The sequence below is a fragment of the Ylistrum balloti genome, unplaced genomic scaffold (assembly GCF_031769215.1).
Source record: "Ylistrum balloti isolate Yb309-2 unplaced genomic scaffold, AGI_CSIRO_Ybal_v1 Utg369614, whole genome shotgun sequence".
NCBI classification, from domain to species: Eukaryota; Metazoa; Mollusca; class Bivalvia; order Pectinida; family Pectinidae; genus Ylistrum; species Ylistrum balloti.
In genome coordinates, this window is record NW_026781888.1 from 1225120 (window position 1) to 1246654 (window position 21535).

Consider the following 21535-nt stretch of genomic DNA (forward strand, 5'->3'; position numbering starts at 1 on the left):
TAGAACTGACACTGGACAGTAGATTCTCCCTGTCATAATGGTCAGTAAGTAGAACTGACACTGGACAGTTGATTCTCCCTGTCATAAGGGTCAGTAAGTAGAACTGACACTGGACAGTTGATTCTCCCTGTCATAATAGTCAGTAAGTAGAACTGACACTGGACACTTGATTCTCCCTGTCATAATGGTCAGTAAGTAGAACTGACACTGGGCAATTGAGCCTCCCTGTCATAATGGTTTGTAAGTTAAAGCTGTTATTGGGACAGCAGTAATGGTTGATCTGATGTTAGCTGTAGTACCTTTGTATTGCAGAAATTGTGTTGTTTTAATACTAGTTCCATTTGTAGTGCTTTCTTTGCTAATAAACTAATAAAATATTCAATAATATGAGTTCTTGTGTGGAAATGTTCACATTTGTTTTGTACGCTGTTAAATACCCAAGTCAAAAAGTGTTTACACAGAAAAATTTTGAGAGCAAGAGTATAATTATATATTTTTTATATACAGACTCTGCATATCTCCACATCATAAAAAACTCCATGGTGCCAATTTGAGCATTTCTTCACAGGCGAAAATAGTTAGTGAAAGTTTCTAATGATAACATAACTAATACACTTGAAAATATAATGAATTTTTCCCTTAGAAACAGAAACTGTTTTTAGAATGTTACTTTTTTCTCAGAAATAATGGCTTACATCTGCTGCTTTTCCTTCTATGAAATCTGTTTGTTTCATCAAATTGGAAATATTTAACCACTGCGAAACTATTTAATCTGTCTCTATAATCAGTTTGAACCTTTTGTCTGTATATCTAATCAGTTTGAATTATTTATCTGTGTATTTAATCAGTTTGAAACTTCAGTGTTGCATGATCCTGTATTTTGAAGCTAATCTGTTAAAAGTGTACCTACAGATTGGACCTTGACCACTGATCGTAACTGTTTCAAAGTGAAAGTAGAGATTATGATAATACTGACACCCCTATATAGAATTATATATTAAATTGATATAAAGTCATATGTGTAAAACTAAGATCTAATGATGTAAGGTTACCCAAAATATTCTGAAATAGATTTCTCTGTCATTTGACAATATTCTATCAACTCAGATTTTTTTTTTTTTTTTTTTGATCAAAGACAAATTTATAAATCTATAAAATAAATCTGCTACTTTATGTTTGCGGTTTTCTGAGGATATATAACAAAAGCTTATATCAGTGTACAGAATTTATTAGGTAGGATCAGAAATACTAGTGATATTTTTTCTGAGTAAGGAATTACATGTTTTGTTTATATTCTCTATATAAAAAGAAACACTTCAGAATGAAGGTCTTTAAGGGTTAAGTAACAGATTGGACAATAAACAATGTAGAAATAAATAGTAAACAATGTTGAAAGTTTTAAAATCTTCACTGTCCTTACATAGATATGATATATTGAATTTTCACGGTCAAGCTTCAGAATACTGTTGATTGTGTATAGTTCCTTAAGTGTCTTGTCATTTATTTTTGTGTTATGTGTTTAATTTAGTTGTTAGCAATGCCATGTATTGAAGTTTGATATTTGTATGATTGTGTTTATTTCCTTAAGTGTCTTGTCATTTATTTTTGTGTTATGTGTTTAATTTAGTTGTTAGCAATGCTATGTATTGAAGTTTGATATTTGTATAATTTACTTTCCTCCTCCATTCGCTCCATTTCCAGGTGGTGCTACTGTGCTCTGGTTTGGCCATATTTGTCATTTCAATGGCCATTTCATGTTTCATCAACAGGAAGTCTTCCATATTGTTCCAAACACCTCAGAACTCTCCAACAGAAAACTCCTGAATTTGAAACAAATATTAATAAAGAGGTGTGTTTTTCTTATTTGATAATTCTTTTTGAACCTCTTTTTTTTTTTTTCGTTGCCTATTAAGCATTCTTTGAAGCTTTTCTTCCAAAACATTCAATGCTTGGAGAGTGGGTTGGTTGCTAGTAGACAGGAACTATGAATTGCTAGGAGACAGGAGCTTTGGGCTCCTAGGAAATAAGTTTCTTGAGTTGCAAGACACTGGAGTCATAGATTTCAAGCAGATAGCAGCTATTGGTAGCTAGGAGAGAGGAGATGTGTTAATGGGAGACAGGAGCTATGGGTTGCATAGAGACAGGAATTATATGGGATGCTAGCAGACAGAAACTATGGATTGATAGAAAAGAGGAGCTATGGGTCATTAGGAGAAAGAGGTTTACAAGAGAAAGAAAACGTGGGGTGCTAGGAGATAGGAGTTATGGGATGGCAAGGAGACAGGAACTATGGTTTGATAAGATAGGAGCTTTTGGTTGGTAGGAGAAGGGAGCAGGGGGTTGCAAGGTGACATGAACTATGGGTTGCTAAGAGATGAGCTATGGATTGCTTGAAGAAATAAGTGGTAGTTTGCTAGGAGACAGGAGTTAGGAGTTGCTAGGAGAGAGGGACTATGGATTTCTAAGAGACAGGGACTATCATTTGTTAGCAGATAGAAGCTATGAATTGCTTGCATTGGGTTCAACATTATTCCATTTTAAGGAGGATCCACCATCTTAGTGGGCCAGATTAAGACAATATTCCATAAGAATCTTTCACTTTGTGATACAAACACCAAATTTGGCACAAATGGTGTTCAGGATGTACTTTTTAAGAAAAGTATGTTATCCAGATGAAAATCCAAGATGGAAACCAGTTTTCAAGATGGCCTCCTCATCAAATGCAAAAAAAAAAAAATGGTTTTTGAAGTAGAACTTGATGAACAGAAATGTGTTAATGACCCAAATATGAAAATGAAAGTATTCTGACTGGAAAGACTCAATGGTGTCAATTGAATTCCAATATGGCCGCCCGTTTTCAAAGACCCTTTAAAACTGCTTTGAATGGCGGCCATCTTGAAAATTGGTGGCCATTTTGTATTTTCAAGTGGATAACATACTTTTCTAGGATAGTAGGTTCTGAAGCACTTTTGTACCAAATATGGTGCTTGTATCACCAAGTGAAAGATTGTTTCAGCAATCTGTCCCACTATCTCTAGAATCTTGAGGAAAAGTGGTGCATGTTAGAGTCACTATTATGCATGAAAATTATTGCTTTAGCAATATTACAAATTTAGGTGTCACATACTATGACTCACAATAGTAAAGACTGTTTGTTAAACAAGTCAGATTTCAATCGCTACCTACTTCTTCCCCCCTTACCCTTCATTATCTCGGAGATATCACTGTTATCTCTGTTCTACACCTAACCCCTACCTACCTCTCCCCCTTACCCTTGTTATCTCTGTTCTAACCCCTACCTACCTCTCCCCCTTACCCTTGTTATCTCTGTTCTAACCCCTACCTACCTCTCCTCCTTACCCTTGTTATCTCTGTTCTACACCTAACCCCTACCTACCTCTCCCCCTTACCCTTGTTATCTCTGTTCTAACCCCTACCTACCTCTCCCCCTTACCCTTGTTATCTCTGTTCTACACCTAACCCCTACCTACCTCTCCCCCTTACCCTTGTTATCTCTGTTCTAACCCCTACCTACCTCTCCCCCTTACCCTTGTTATCTCTGTTCTAACCCCTACCTACCTCTCCCCCTTACCCTTGTTATCTCTGTTCTAACCCCTACCTACCTCTCCCCCTTACCCTTGTTATCTCTGTTCTACACCTAACCCCTACCTACCTCTCCCCCTTACCCTTGTTATCTCTGTTCTACCCTACCTACCTCTCTCCCCTTACCCTTGTATATCTCTGTACCCTCTTACTCTGTTCTACACCTAACCCCTACCTACCTCTCCCCCTTACCCTTGTTATCTCTGTTCTACACCTAACCCCTACCTACCTCTCCTTACCCTTGTTATCTCTGTTCTACACCTAACCCCTACCTACCTCTCCTTACCCTTGTTATCTCTGTTCTACACCTAACCCCTACCTACCTCTCCTCCTTACCCTTGTTATCTCTGTTCTACACCTAACCCCTACCTACCTCTCCTCCTTACCCTTGTTATCTCTGTTCTACACCTAACCCCTACCTACCTCTCCCCCTTACCCTTGTTATCTCTGTTCTACACCTAACCCCTACCTACCTCTCTCCCTTACCCTTGTTATCTCTGTTCTACACCTAACCCCTACCTACCTCTCCCCCTTACCCTTGTTATCTCTGTTCTACACCTAACCCCTACCTACCTCTCCTCCTTACCCTTGTTATCTCTGTTCTACACCTAACCCCTACCTACCTCTCCCCCCTTACCCTTGTTATCTCTGTTATCTCTGTTCTACACCTAACCCCTACCTACCTCTCCCCCCTTACCCTTGTTATCTCTGTTCTACACCTAACCCCTCCTCTCCTTACCCTTGTTATCTCTGTTCTACACCTAACCCCTACCTACCCTTGTTATCTACCTCTCTCCCTTACCCTTGTTATCTCTGTTCTACACCTAACCCCTACCTACCTCTCCTTACCCTTGTTATCTCTGTTCTACACCTAACCCCTACCTACCTCTCCTCCTTTCCCTTGTTATCTCTGTTCTACACCTAACCCCTACCTACCCCTCTCTCTCCTTACCCTTGTTATCTCTGTTCTAACCCCTACCTACCTCTCCTCCTTACCCTTGTTATCTCTGTTCTAACCCCTACCTACCTCTCCCTCTTACCCTTGTTATCACTGTTCAACACCTTCCTACCTCTCCCCCTTACCCTTGTTATCTCTGTTCTACACCTAACCCCTACCTACCTCTCTCCCTTACCCTTGTTCTAACCCCTACCTATCCCTCTCTGTTCTAACCCCTACCTACCTCTCTCCCTTACCCTTGTTATCTCTGTTCTACACCTAACCCCTACCTACCTCTCTCCCTTACCCTTGTTATCACTGTTCTACACCTAACCCCTACCTACCTCTCTCCCTTACCCTTGTTATCTCTGTTCTAACCCCTACCTAACCCTTGTTATCTCTGTTCTACACCTAACCCCTACCTACCTCTCTCCCTTACCCTTGTTATCTTTGTTCTATACCTAACCCCTACCTACCTCTCCTTACCCTTGTTATCTCTGTTCTAACCCCTACCTACCTCTCTCCCTTACCCTTGTTATCTCTGTTCTAACCCCTACCTACCCTCTCTCCTTACCCTTGTTATCTCTCCCCTTACCCTTGTTATCTCTAACCCCTACCTACCTCTCTCCCTTACCCTTGTTATCTCTGTTCTAACCCCTACCTACCTCTCTCCCTTACCCTTGTTATCTCTGTTCTAACCCCTACCTACCTCTCTCCCTTACCCTTGTTATCTCTGTTCTAACCCCTACCTACCTCTCTCCCTTACCCTTGTTATCTCTGTTCTAACCCCTACCTACCTCTCCCCCTTACCCATTTATGCTGTAGCCACTGCCTATTCAGCTTGAATGTGCTGTATACAATTATAATACCCCAGACTTGTTACAAAACCTGGTCATTTGTGAAAGATTGCTTTATTTGTCTGACTCATCTTGACCTTCAGTTGATGTTCTGTTTGATTCTTTATTTTGATATGCCTCTCGAAAATAGATAGAATAGAAGAAAACAGTATTAATGTCACTTTCAACCATGGAGATTAATTTACTATTGATTGATGCTTCATTGACACAATGTGTCATTACCAACAATTCGTGTTTGTTTACATGGACTAACACATGACTTTCCCATACCTGGTTCAGACTTGTTTATGTCACAAAAGTAAATTTAGAATAACAAAAACTATAGCTGTTAATTATTCTTTGCTCATCAGGTAGGTTTTTCTATAATCTTTTTATCATCTCCTCACATCATTTTTCATCTTGTGTACGTAGGATTATAGTACAACAGAAAAGGTTGTTTGTTCCCTAACCATCATTACATATGTAAATGTTAGAAAGCTTTTCACAAGTCATCTGATGAATGTGACATTGTAGTCATTGAAAATTCACACTCTAATCTTCTTCAGGTTGTGTTATAAGGGAATTCCATTCTGTTGACATTACCAGCCTAAAGAAAATGTCCCAAAAAAAGGGACTAGTATCTAAAACTTTACCAGATCTGTGCTAGATCTGTTACCAGATGTGTGTTGTTACCAGATGTGTGTTGTTACCACATAATTTTGTTGTTATCAGATGTATGTTGTTACCAAATGTTTGTGTTGTTACCAGATGTTTGTGTTGTAACCAGATGTTACCAGATGTTTGTTGTTATCAGATGTTTGTTGTTACCAGATGTTTGTTATTACCAGATGTTTGTTGTTAACAGATGTTTGTTGTTACCAGATGTTTTTGTTGTTACCAGATGTTTGTGTTGTTACCAGATGTGTGTTGTTACCAGATGTTTGTTGTTACCAGATGTGTGTTGTTACCAGATGTTTGTGTTGTTACCAGATGTTTGTGTTGTTACCAGATGTATGTTGTTACCAGATGTTTGTTGTTACCAGATGTTTGTGTTGTTACCAGATGTTTGTTGTTGTTACCGGGTGTTTGTTGTTACCAGATGTTACCAGATGTTTTTGTTGTTACCAGATGTTTGTGGTTACCAGATGTTTTTGTTGTTATCAGATGTATGTTGTTACCAGATGTTTGTGTTGTTACCAGATGTGTGTTGTTACCAGATGTTTGTGTTGTTACCAGATGTTTGTTGTTACCAGATGTTTTTGTGGTTACCAGATGTTTGTGTTGTTACCAGATGTTTTTGTTGTTACCAGATGTTTGTTGTTACCAGATGTTTGTTGTTACCAGATGTTTGTTGTTATCAGATGTATGTTGTTACCAGATGTTTGTGTTGTTACCAGATATTTGTTGTTACCAGATGTTTGTGTTGTTACCAGATGTTTGTGTTGTTACCAGATGTTTGTTGTTACCAGATGTTTTTTGTTACCAGATGTTTGTTGTTACCAGATGCTTGTGGTGAGAGAAGTAAGAAACTTCACCAAGTGTTTCTTATGAGTCAATTTAATTAACACACCGGAGTTTTGTTGTGAGAGAAATATTGTTAACAGATAACTCTTTGCTAATAAGTTCCACTACTGTACAATTGTTCAGTTTCATAGTTTTTTATTTCAGACAATCATCCTAGCATCTGGTGTTATCCTCACTCTGCTGTCACTGCTATTGGGGTACTTCATCAACGCCCGAGCTGGAATCATCTTCTCTCCAACACGGTCCTCCAGATACTTTTCGTATTGAAAATATTGCACATTAGTTAAAGGTACTCTCCAGGGAAGTGCAGTGATATTCCAACAGGTGCTGTGTCTGACACTCTAAAGCATGACTCATCTGTTGAGGATATATGATATCAGAATTTGTATGTGTAAGGCAGAATGTGGGTGTTTTCACCCAGATTTTCTTGGAAGTGTTGATAAATTCTGCCACGTAAGTGAAATGTATGTGATATTATGAAAGTTTCATGAATGAAAATATGAATTCATCCTAATCTCTAGGAGCATGTTCTCCTATTAAGAATACATTCCAGTGATTTCTCTATACCTATACAGCACCACTGGTGATTCAGATAGAGAGAAAATCATCCCTAAACAGAACTGGACCAACATTATTTTAAGTCAGTAAGTGATATTTTTACAATGTATTATGTGTTGTATTTATCATGGAGTAACAGAAATCACCTTCGTCAAGTTGATCAGACCACACTTAAAGTTATACAAAACTTATATAATGCAACCAGTGTTCTAATGGTTGAGTGACATGATATGATGAGAGAACCAACACTCTTGATGTTTAAGAAAGCGGCAATGTTCCTGAATGGATACCATGCGGTATTCACTAGAGTTCCATGTTATGTATGTAACATATTAGTAAAATGGCTATGGCCGAAGGGACTTTCTCTACAAAAGAACTAAGCGAATTAATATACGAAACCAGTAAGAGCCAAACACCTAAACGAAGAAGAATGGAAGAGGGAACATCGTAGGACCCACAAAATGAAACCTCAGGGGAGGATGAAACTACTCTAGATCAACCAGTGTTACTCCCCAAGAAAATATCCGGCCTTTTCACAATTATCACCGTTAAGTATGTTAATTATGACGTCATCATTTGAACCGCAAATCAGCACCTTATGGGTAAATTACATTGTAAAGTCGTCCCGATGACGGCCGCATAGCGGACGAAACATGTCGACGATTACCATACCAGAATAAAAAACAGAAACGTTCTTGGATGTTGAGATTCCATTATTTTACTAATAATGGCGGAATGGTAACTGATAAATAAAGGGATGAAAATTAAGTGATGATATCTAAGATACTGACTGCTTGGTTTACATTTTGGATACGGTGATGATAGACAAAATGTTAACCAGAATGTAAAGGTATCTGTATTCTAGTTACATTGGTGTCTATAACAGTGCTGTGTATAATTATCGTAATGTTACTGATATGTCCAGTACATTACCATTCATTCATTCATATGAGTGCTGAGATTTAAGTTTTAATCAGTGATGATGTCAGTATGTGTCTACATTTTCTATAAGTTATTGTGTCGCCTGCAGAGCAGGCGGACACTTAGGGATCACTTTGTCCATCGTCATGCGTCGGCGTCCATATGAAAGTTTTTTGGACTTTTTTCGTTTATGCTTTGAGTTATAGAAATGAAATTTGGTATATGGCTTCTTGTTGGAAGGGTACAGATTAAGTTTGATTTCTGTCTGTGTGTGACCCTTCTTGGCAGAGTTATGCCCCTTTGAACTTAGAAAATTGTCTTCTCATGGAATATTGTTTTCTGGACTTTCTTTGGTTATGCTTTGAGTTATTGAAATGAAATTTGGTATATGGCTTCTTGTTGGAAGGGCACAGATTAAGTTTGATTCCTGGCTGTCTGTAACCCTTCTTGGCAGAGTTATGCCCCTTTGAACTTAAAAAACTCTCTAGGAATATTGTTTTCTGGACTTTCTTTGGTTATGCTTTGAGTTATAGAAATGAAATTTGGTATATGGCTTCTTGTTGGAAGGGTACAGATTAGTTTTGACATCCAGTTTGATTTCCGGGTGACTGTAACATTTTATGCAGGCGACACATACAGTTCCGAGGAACTCTTGTTTAATGTAGAAATGATGTTAAATTTTTTAGTTATTATTTGATGAATATTGCTCGACAGTTGTATGTCTGCAACATATCTGTAACTTTAACAAGGTGAGATACTGGACTCCTACCTCCACACGTCCTGTAGAACATATAATGTAATAATAGGAATTCATTTGTAAATCAACCAATTAATGTTGTTTACTTTAAAGGCTTGAATTGTTCAGTAAATGAGGTATTTCTTAATGAGAGAGTTATTTATAAACAGGTTATTCTGTTTTGTTGTGTGAGATAGGTCATCTGTATTGAGTTATTGAATGAATGAGTTGTTTACAACTGAGAAATTTATTTTAATGAAAGAATTAGAAAAGTGAATGAAAGTTGACAGTATTTGAATGAATAAGTTATTAAGATATGAGAACATTGTTTAAGGGATTGACAGCCATACTGATGTTTATACTACATTGTCTAAATGCTTCCATCATACAGAACACCTGGCATTTAACAGGTGTAACAGCTAGTGTCATTTGTACTCATTTACATGTCTGTTATGTGTAGTAAATGTGATGTCTGTTGATCAGAGACAATTTGATAGAGAATTTGTTGTGTAAATGTGTGTAAAAGATAGTTGACACAAAGTGTAATTTAGTCTGAACACTAGTTTATGATAAGGATATATGAGAAATCAGCAGTGAGATAGTTAACACAGCAATGAGTTGATGTGTGTTGTTTTTGATTCTTATGTCCTGTCTACAGTTTAATGTAAAAATCCCACTCTGCTATAGAACAGTCATGTCTCGTTTTATAAATTAACAGCTTGGTTGTAATGGTTTCAGTCTTAAGATTTAAATCTTACTTCACAATTTCACAATTTCTCCTCTATTACATCATAAAGACGATGTATGCACTTAAAAATTCATTTAGCACTGTGTTAGAGTATTATCACTTTTTGGCAAATAAGTGCATGTGTAATAGCACGATCAAATTTTAGTGTAAGATTTTTAATATTTTTTGTGTGAAAAATGCTGAAGATAGACTGAGTACATTTACAATATTTGCTCACGTTCATTTTTGGAATACTTATAACTAAAATATAATAAATTGTGTGAAAAACATCTGTAATCTCTCTATTTTGATGTTTTGTAATTATTTATTTCTGAAACAGATACCTGGTATAACCTAGGGATGTTGCAAATTTTACTTTCTCACGAGATGTAGATATATAAATCTCTACATAAACTAAAGGATGTAGTCACATTTACAAGCACAAAATTTTTTTATTAGCTTTGTGTATAGTTTTCAGTGATCACAAGCTGGAATTTGTGTTTCACGGAATCCTCCTGTTCTGAAGTACCATCATGACGTGGAAATCACTACAATCCTAACCCACGTGTATCACAAAGTGAAATTCAGGGATGTTACAAATTAGAAAATTTCCGAGAATTCACAAATGAAATTTTACCAGATATTGTTAATAGGAATAGTAGTTATCATCATTATAATTAAAAATAGCATTAGAGAAAACACAATCTGTTTGAGTGATTAATTGTTGTACATGTGATGTTAATCTGTAATAAACTTCATCTTCAATTCAAGTTGTGTGTTTATCTGTTTTATAACACTATTAAAGATTTTTTCCTGCATTTGGTGCTGCCATTGTAGGAATTCACCTTCGACATATATTCTTGCTGTATTCCTGTATTCAGCAGTGATGAAAAACACTGTCCTAGCACATAGATTGGTTGAACAAAAGTACATTATGACTAACGTTTAGGAATAAAAATAATGGTTTCAGTATGTGATTAGGTTAAACAAACTCAGTACGCATAGCCTATTGAGACGGCCTTTCAGACAAAATTTACTGATCCTGGCCTTCTCATTGGCTGAAATATCGAAAAGAGTTAGAGCCCTCTAGTGGCAATTTTCTGCGTAAATAATGCCGCAATTTTTCAAATCGCTATTTTTTTATTTGTTGTAACCAACAAGTCTGTTTACAAAAATTCATCTATTCCTTTTTACATGCGTTAAAGTATGGAACTATATTTTTGCACAAAGCATTTATTTTGATGTACAACATCAAGCACAAGTCAGAATCAAATAAACAGAGATTGAATAGGTTTAACAAACTTGAAGTATTGTAAGTATGAATTTTTCAAAAATGTTGCATGAAAAACAAATTGCATTATCAGTGTCTCAAAATAAAAGCTCTTTTTTTCTTGAAACAGAAAGACAAAGGTTTTTATCAAATTATGACCAGTCTTGTATATTTACCTATGCATGTAGTTATCTGTTGTAAGAGTTAAGGGGACAATTTAAGTTGTCTGTTATAAGACTGATATATATCTACATCGTTCTATCTGTAGGTTTGATTTGAGTGTGACCCTATATGACCTTGTCCTAGATTTGATCTGAGTGTGACCCTGTATTTCATTGTCCTGTCTGTAGGTTTGATCTCAAAGTGTCCTTGTACGACATTGTCCTGTCTGTAGGTTTGATTTGAGTGTGACCCTATATGACATCTTCCTGTCTGTAGGTTTGATCTGCGTGTGACCCTATATGACATCGTCCTTCCTGTATGTTTGTTCTGAGTCTGACCCTATATGACATCGTCCTGTCTGTAGGTTTGATCTGAGTGTGACCCTATATGACATCATCCTGCCAGTAGGTTTGATCTGAGTGTGACCCTATATGACCTTGTCCTAGATTTGATCTTAGTGTGACATTCTATGACTGGTTCTGCCTGAGTGTTTGATAATGTGATTCTGCATGACCTTGTCCTAGATTTGATCTTAGTGTGACCCTGTATGACCTTGTCCTAGATTTGATCTTAGTGTGACCTTGTATGACCTCATCCTAGATTTGATCTTAGTGTGACCCTGTATGACCTTGTCCTAGATTTGATCTTAGTGTGACCCTGTATGACCTTGTCCTAGATTTGATCTTAGTGTGACCCTGTTTGACATCGTCATTCCTGCAGGTTTGATCTTTTGTGACCCTATATGACATCGTCCTGCCTGTAGGTTTGATCTGAGTGAGACCCTATATGACCTTGTCCTAGATTTGATCTTAGTGTGACCCTGTATGACCTTGTCCTAGATTTGATCTTAGTGGAACACTATATGACTTCATCCTAGGTTTGATTTTAGTGTGACCTTGTATGACATCGTCCTTCCTGTAGGTTTGATTTCAATGTGTCCTTGTATGACATTGTCCTGTCTGCAGGTTTGATCAAAGTGTCCTTGTATGACATTGTCCTGTCAGTAGGTTTGATCTCAAAGTGTCCTTGTATGACATTGTCCTGTCTGTATCTTTGATCTTAGTGTAATCCTGTATGACATTGTCCTGTCAGTAGGTTTGATCTCAAAGTGTCCTTGTATGACATTGTCTTGTCTGTATCTTTGATCTTGTGTGACCCTATATGACATTGTCCTGCCTGTAGGTTTGATCTCAAAGTGTCCTTGTATGACATTGTCCTGTCTGTATCTTTGATCTTAGTGTAATCCTGTATGACATTGTCCTGCCTGTAGGTTTGATCTCAAAGTGTCCTTGTATGACATTGTCCTGTCTGTATCTTTGATCTTAGTGTGACCCTATATGACATTGTCCTGCCTGTAGGTTTGATCTCAAAGTGTCCTTGTATGACATTGTCCTGTCTGTATCTTTGATCTTAGTGTGACCCTATATGACATTGTCCTGTCTGTAGTTTTGATCTTAGTGTAATCCTGTATGACATCGTCCTGCCTGTAGGTTTGATCTTAGTGTGACACTATGACATTGTCCTGTCTGTAGGTTTGATCTTAGTGTGACCCTGTATGACATTGTCCTGCCTATAGGTTTAATCTTAGTGTGACACTGTATGACATCGTCCCTCCTGTAGGTTTGATCTCAAAGTGTCCTTGTATGACATTGTCCTGTCTGTAGGTTTGATCTTAGTGTGAACCTGTATGAAATCGTCCTGTCTGTAGTTTTGATCTTAGTGTGATCCTGTATGACGTCATTCTTCATGTGATCGATCATAACCTCGCCCTATGTGTGATCGCATTGTAACCCTGAATTACCTCTTACTTTGTGTAGCCTTATGTGATCTCGCTCTGTGATAGGTTATGTCCCCTGTACTTGCTTTTTGTTCGGTTTCTTTTTAAAGGCGAACGCTGTCTCCAAACCCCAATGGGAGAAACAAGTTACTAAGTGATCTTGATAACACTCCGTATTCTCGGATCAAAGGATTTGGTCCAGAGAATTTTTAGAACAAGGGGATAGAAGAAGAATTCCCGATACTTTTTCTTCGTTCATGGTGTATTAGTTGTTTGCTTATAAGGTACCGTATTTTACCGCAAATTAGTCCCCACTCAGTTCAAAAAAGACTTGTCAAAAAGGGGAGGGGCTTATTTGCGGGCAATCCCCCTGTTCACGAGATGTACGTAGGTCTGAGCCCCTCGTGGTCAGAGTGGTAGGACAGAATAGGCTGAATACAACAAACATTTTTCCCTCTTCTGTATGGATTTTACAATGAGGTCCAAATTTTTATCTGTATTGTCTTTGGGTGAAGTGGAACCAAATGTGTACGAGCCATTTATCTTAGCATCATGGAGATTAAAAGATATTGGTTCCTTTATATTGATATCAGGGTCTTATCCAAATCAAGTCTTGAACCTTGAACATTATGCTCAACGACGCTCATTTTTACAAGCACATAGCCGTTTCGCATTCTGAACGGTTCTAACTAAAGTAATTGAATTTAAGCGTTACTGTGACCAGACGTCTGTTAAAACCGGGCGGGTGATACAGACATAATGGGCCTCTTATTCAAAATAGATATCTTGGAATTCATATGAATCATATAGACCACGTTCAAGTGTTGTAAGTGTTTAATCGTAAATATTTATTAGGCGGAAATAATATAGACAGGGAAATTGTCCCGCTTCAAGTAAACTGTCGAACAAACAACTAGGATCGTGTGTTAGATTGTTAAATTGTTACAACTTGGAACGTGTTAGTACAGCGAAATCGGTACAAACGCCAAACTGAAGTAAAACCAAGAACTGATACGACACAGTAAAACGTTATGAATTGTACCAAAACCCTGCGTCTCTACCTCCTAGTACTTGGTTCTCTCTCACATGGAATCTTGTGTGGTAAGTAATCAAAAAATATTTTTAACTTCGCATTTTTGCTTTCAGTTTTATCAAGTTTTGTTAGTTCGAATGATAGAGAGCATGCGCAGAGTGTTTACTGTCTCCGGAGTGTTATTATAGGAGTAAGCGGGAATGCATGAAAAGCCACGTAGACGCAGCCTTATACCTTCACGGTCGAACAGGCTTAGTTGGATTGCGTGACGCCATATGGATGTAGGAAAGTACCCACCTGGATCGAATAATATAGTCATCTCTCTCCGGAGGACTTGATAATTGGCTATATTCTGTCTGACTGGACAGTCTGCTATCTCATCCAGTTGTACGATTTTGTATATATTTTGTTGAAATGTCAAATAGGTGAAATGGACTAAGCATGATCTGTATAGATAGACTTGGCAGATCTGTATAGATAGACTTGGCAGATCTATATAGATAGACTTGGCAGATCTGTATAGATAGACTTGGCAGATCTATATAGATGGACTTGGCAGATCTGTATAGATAAACTTGGCAGATCTGTATAGATGGACTGGCGGATCTGTATAGATAGACTTGGCAGATCTGTATAGATAGACTTGGCAGATCTGTATAGATAAACTTGGCAGATCTGTATAGATGGACTGGCGGATCTGTATAGATAGACTTGGTAGATCTGTATAGATAGACTTGGCAGATCTGTATAGATGGACTGGCGGATCTGTATAGATAGACTTGGCAGATCTGTATAGATAGCCTTGGCAGATCTGTATAGATAGACTTGGCAGATCTGTATAGATGGACTGGCGTATCTGTATAGATAGACTTGACAGATCTGTATAGATAGACTTGACAGATCTGTATAGATGGACTTGGCAGATCTGTATAGATAGACTTGGCAGATCTATATAGATAGACTTGACAGATCTGTATAGATAGACTTGACAGATCTGTATAGATAGACTTGGCAGATCTGTATAGATGGACTTGGCAGATCTGTATAGATAGACTTAGCAAAATCTACTTTGCACCATAAGAAAGAAGTATGTTTTTTGATGTGACGTCCTTTATGCATTGTTATATAGAACGGACAAAGATGAAATGTGTAACTGGTTTCAGTACAGGAAATTTACGTACAAAATAAAATTGTAAAATATTTAAAAAGCACCATTTTCTGTGCAAAAATTTAAAAAGTGGTTTTGGGGGAAAATGCTTCAATATCATTTCTTCTTTTTTTAAAAGAAAACTAAACATGAATATGCTGACAATAACATGTTTGATATCATATCTGCAAAACAAGAAATCATAGATTTAAATACCTTGGGAACAGGGAATAAAAATGTGATAGCTTTGAGAAAGAACCTGCTCATTTTACCTTAACCGAAATTTTCTGAAAGTGAACAACTCAACTTCCTATTGAAGTCTATTCGTAATTATGTGCTAAAAACATTTTCAAACAGTATAAAAACTGTCCAAAAAGTAATTAGAAATTTTGTGCAAAATACTTAAAATTGATTGACAATATTGCTTTTTTAAGGAAAAACAAACTAAGGGGAAAATCTGATTTGGATTGGGGTATTGTAAAGTGAAGCGAAATAAAATGTTGACATTTGGGTTTTTTAGTACAAAGATTCTATCACCTACACTGATAAAACTCTAAAGTAGAATTTCAACTTTCAAAATGGCCGTCATGTTCTCTGATAACTACAAAAATTAAATGTTCTTACAACCACTGATTCAATATTCTAACAAGAATGCTAAATGATAGAATGAAGTTGGTTTACACATGAAACCACTTTATCTGGTTTTCAAATACTAGTAACTCGTTTCCGTCCTAGCTCTTTTGAATTTTGGATGCAAAGACTTACTGGTTTCCAAATGCACATAGTATCCTAAATAGTACAGGATAGTGACTATTTTGGCACATTCTAACATAGTTCTCTGTCCGACAGGACAGTGGCAATAATAATCTTTTATGTGATTAGGGGCGTCGGAACTGTCATGTTGGATCCAAGTATTGTACTTTACATTGCTCTCATGCCTCGAGTGGATCTGACATCGTACAAGGAGTGCCGATAGTTCTAGATCTCGTAGTCCCAATCATCACTGAGGTGCTCAATTTTGTCGCCAGCTGCCAATGATATGTGCCACTTTGTAAAGTCACATATATCCACAGTAGCACCTACTTTGATAAATCGTAACTTGGCCCTTCTGGTAAGATCTGCTCATTTTGCACATGCTGAGCTAAGTTGTTGAGAACACTAAGCCGCGCTTTCATTTTGGCAGCCAGTGCCCTATATTTAGCATCTTGATCTTGTTTTATAACATATATGGGTCCGCCGATTCCATTGAGGCAGACTTTTCTATTACATCAATAGATTAGTTGGAGGCAAGTTGTGTTTTGAAAAACAGACATTGCTTGAATGTCTAGGGTATGACTCCACTACCCATCTGTATTTAGTTATTGATCTGTCAAGGTTAGCTTATAGGTCGTTATGTTCAGTCTGCCCAGATTTTAGATAAGACTGTATATTTGTTGTCAAAACACGTGATCCGGAATCTGGCTAAACATCCCTTAAACCTCGATCAACAACGACATTGTCATCTTTCTCCAGTCAGTAGATACTATCCGTGATGTGTTTTGTAATCTTCGCATCATTATCGCTGCCAGGAAAAGGCCCTGCTGTGTCAAGAATGTAACCATCAGACAGGGCTATGCTCATCAACTTCAAATAGTGTTCCGCTTCTTCTGGCCTCTCTAGGAAGTTCTCTGGAGCTCATGATCAGAACTCCTAGAAATAAATATACATGTACCGTCAAATATGACAGTCGCTCATCGACCAAGAAATGCTTCTGAGAAGTTGACAGTGTTGTGCTCCAGAATATTCTCTCTTGTAAGATGTTCATGTCCAGGGAACAAAGGAATAATAATTAATTCTGATATGTCCGTCTTCATTTTTACCCGGAACAACAGTAGTGCATCCTCTTGGCTTGGAGTGTTAAGACCAGTGCCAATAGAGGATGCATAAACAGAAAGAATATTTTGAAACTTGTCCAACTTGTCCCGGCTTTACAATCTGCATCAGAAAGGAGAAACTGCGAGTAAATGGAGACTCTTTGATAGCATGTGTGATATCCCCAAAAGATCATTAATGGTTTCCTTTGATCAGGAAGGTAGCTGGGAAGTCAACATTTTTCTTTTATAAGCGCGGATATCAACGTTAGGGGGTTAAGGCCGTTCTCTAAGAGATGATGTGAACAAATACGTTAGGACCAAGGACACCACAGCTTGTGATGAAAGATGAGTTGGTGTCTTGCGCGCTTGGGCAATATAGTTTAGTTTTGATTGAAACATTTTGCGTGGGACGACTGGCCATAAAAAAGATCCTCTATGTTTAATAGTGGGATGTATCATCAGCATTAACGTATCGACCTTGAGGTTATGAGTTTCTTTTCTTGCTATTCTTTTAACACATACCAATCTCTTGCTCATCAGTAAAGTCAAATCAAATAACCAATTGTACTGGGGAAGCCTTATATTTCTGACAGATTTCTTGATTGTAATGTCTCCTAAAGACAACTTTACAACCCGTACCTACACATCTACGTCTCGTTGTGAGAACGGTACTGTGTTAGGTGTTTAAAGTCTCCGTCTTAGTAGAACGTGTAAAAGTTAATATGAAAAGAAAAAATCTATGATATTGGGGTATATGAAGTATACAATAGATTGCTGGAAAATTTGTAAAGTAAATATCGCTTATATGATATGTTGTATTTAACAACCTTATTACAATTGATAGAACAGTAATTCAAGGACATGTCGGCATTACTTGTATGAGTATTAGGGGTATATATTAGGAAAGGCACGTGTACATGAAGGTTTGGAGTCTAACAGGGTAGCTTCAACAAATCATTGGGGTGATACGCGTCAAAGCAAATAAACAATACTTTGCACAAATGGTGAAGTTTCGATTTTTGGGTAGGGTTACAGCAAGAGATATAGCTATCTATATGCTAAATGATTTTGAACGGACTGAATATGGAAAACATTTCAAAATGTCATTTGTTCACAAAACATGGACTTTATTTCTCACAAATTGTTAAAATAATTAATAATATTGGCGGCATACTCACTGTTTTAGTATGTTGGTATTAAGTTTATGTTATGGTTCAAATTTGCCTATTTCGTTAAAATGATTAATTATCTTTAATCTGTTTTGTGACACTCGGCGTTCATAGTTTAGTAATTTAGTTACATAATTAGTGACTTAGGCAAGTGAGCCATCGATAAATTTTGATTAAATGTAAAACTAAGGGAACCAATTTGATGGCACAAAGCAATGTATTGGTGAGTGGCCTCGAAGGGCGAAACAAATATTTAGGCCTCTATGGGAAATTAGTATTGACGGAAACCCCACATTTTAAACTTCTCGGATGAACCAACATATGTGTCTTACAATTATGAAATTTTGATTTCACCAGCGCGATTTGATATTTCCAAATATTATTCCATTTTAGTTTGCTCATCATACAAATTGGTGTTATGCTAATATATTTTTTATTATTGACTCAGTTAGTCATTTTTACCAACAGACTTATACCGGAAGTTATTGATCGACATCACAAATATGAATTCTGCAAAGACGTCGCGAGTTCCAAGTAGTGATATTGTAGATCTTGCATGGGAACGCATGATAAGTTTCATAAAACTCATTTGACATTCTATTAGACTGATACAGCCTTTTTTGTGACACTATGAAACTATGACGTCACAATGGAAAAGTGGAACCTTCAGCCACTACGTCATGTATAGTAACAGAGACGACATAGACAAATTTTATAACTTAGTGAACTAAATGGAATCTATAAATTGGAGTGGTTATCGATGTTATCATGGATTCTGTGAACATTTTCTCAATCATTCTTCTCATCCATGTTATTGGTGATCTACATACAAAGTGTTCACATGGACAGACATCATGTAGCGTAAAGCTAATACCACGTCTGTGATTACTTGAAAGAAAATAAGTACGTTATACCACTTCATATTTTAGAATACATCGCACCTGCTTCTATGATATTTTACTGCGAACTGCGATAGGGTCAATATTATATTGTATTCAATTCGATGGTCTTACGACAGGAAAATCTAATAAGGAAGGTAGTTATACCTTATCTAAATAGGATAAACACTACAATTTGAAATAGAGTTATGATTTAATGGCAAAACATATAAAAGTTGTTTCGATTGGTTTAAAACATTCAGACCTAAATTCTGTGTAGTAATTTACTAGACACGTTTAATCCCTTTAAATACTTGAACATATTTCCTTTTCAACTATTTTCCGCAAATTTTGTTTGTATACTTTGTCGCTAGACAGGAAGTATTATGTGTGGAAAATGGACGAGAGGTCACGTACGTGGAAGTTAGATAGAGGACTCGAGTGGAAAGACTTCACAACAGGTCATTCAGCTCTTCGTTCAATATAGTTTCGTTTCCGTTGACACGAGGGTCAAACAGGCTCTTTTAAAGTTAAGTGCCCTTTCACTTTACGTCAAGTTTGTTTAACATTAGGGTGAAGGAATATAATGATGCTTGGACAATAGAGACCTCAGCATCCTAGTGTTGAAGGCTATCCACAATACCAAGAGAGATTTATTGCAAAAGACAAGGTCCAAAATTGTTAAATAGCCCCCATCAATGTCTAAATGGCATATTTCGTACTGAATACAGACTAACTTTTATTTGAAGTAAAAATAAATAAATAGATTGATAAACTTGCATATGTAGAACTTAAAATCGGAGTACAAGTTGGCCACTTAAATGTTTTTTGGGACTTCTGTTGTAGAAGTAGATCTCTAAAATGTATTTCTGAGAATGCAAATCGGGTTCTCAAATTGGATTACAAGTAATCCCTTAATAAGCCACGAGTCAGCAGGAAGTATTAAATGTTAACAAATATTAGTTTTTACAATACATTAGAATAATCAGTTGCTAATATCACTTTAAAAATACAAAGGTAGAACGTTTTGTTTCATAATCGAACTACAATCACAGACGAAGCATCCTCAGATTAACAAAAATAACTCTGTCACTTTATCTAATCATGGAATGATTCCGAAACTCTGTGTCACTTTATCTAATCATGGAATGATTCCGAAACTCTGTGTCACTTTATCTAATCATGGAATGATTCCGTAACTCTGTGTCACTTTATCATGGAATGATTCCGTAACTCTGTGTCACTTTATCTAATCATGGAATGATTCTGTAATTCTGTGTCACTTTATCTAATCATGGAATGATTCTGTAATTCTGTGTCACTTTATCTAATCATGGAATGATTCTGTAATTCTGTGTCACTTTATCTAATCTTGGAATGATTCCGTAACTCTGTCACTTTATCTAATCATGGAATGATTCCGTAACTCTGTGTCACTTCATCTAATCATGGAATGATTCTGTAACTCTGTGTCACTTCATCTAATCATGGAATGATTCTGTAACTCTGTGTCACTTTATCTAATCTTGGAATGATTCCGTAACTCTGTGTCACTTCATCTAATCATGGAATGATTCTGTAACTCTGTGTCACTTTATCTAATCATGGAATGATTCTGTAATTCTGTGTCACTTGATCTAATCTTGGAATGATTCTGTAATTCTGAGTTATTTTCCCTAATCATGAAATGATTCTGTAACTCTGTGTCACTTTATCTGATCATGGAATGATTCTGTAATTCTGAGTCACTTTATCTAATCTTGGAATGATTCTGTAATTCTGTGTCACTTCATCTAATCATGGAATGATTCTGTAACTCTGTGTCACTTTATCTAATCATGGAATGATTCTGTAATTCTGTGTCACTTTATCTAATCATGGAATGATTCTGTAACTCTGTGTCACTTTATCTAATCTTGGAATGATTCCGTAACTCTGTGTCACTTCATCTAATCATGGAATGATTCTGTAACTCTGTGTCACTTTATCTAATCATGGAATGATTCTGTAATTCTGTGACACTTTATCTAATCTTGGAATGATTCTGTAATTCTGAGTTATTTTCCCTAATCATGAAATGATTCTGTAACTCTGTGTCACTTTATCTGATCATGGAATGATTCTGTAATTCTGAGTCACTTTATCTAATCTTGGAATGATTCTGTAATTCTGTGTCACTTTATCTAATCATGGAATGATTCTGTAATTCTGTGTCACTTTATCTAATCATGGAATGATTCTGTAACTCTGTGTCACTTTATCTAATCTTGGAATGATTCCGTAACTCTGTGTCACTTCATCTAATCATGGAATGATTCTGTAACTCTGTGTCACTTTATCTAATCATGAAATGATTCTGTAACTCTGTGTCACTTTATCTGATCATGGAATGATTCTGTAATTC

At 36.8% G+C, this 21535-nt stretch overlaps 1 protein-coding gene across 1 annotated transcript in view; it reads left to right on the plus strand.

The window, feature by feature from the left end:
• The first annotated feature begins 14003 nt into the window (after positions 1-14003).
• The window catches only part of LOC132547844 (uncharacterized), a 57415-nt gene continuing 49883 nt past the window's right edge, over positions 14004-21535 (plus strand). The window contains exon 1 of the mRNA XM_060211652.1: positions 14004-14152. Coding sequence (XP_060067635.1) covers positions 14083-14152 — 70 coding nt within the window. The 5' untranslated portion in view covers positions 14004-14082. The remainder of the gene's footprint in view (positions 14153-21535) is intronic.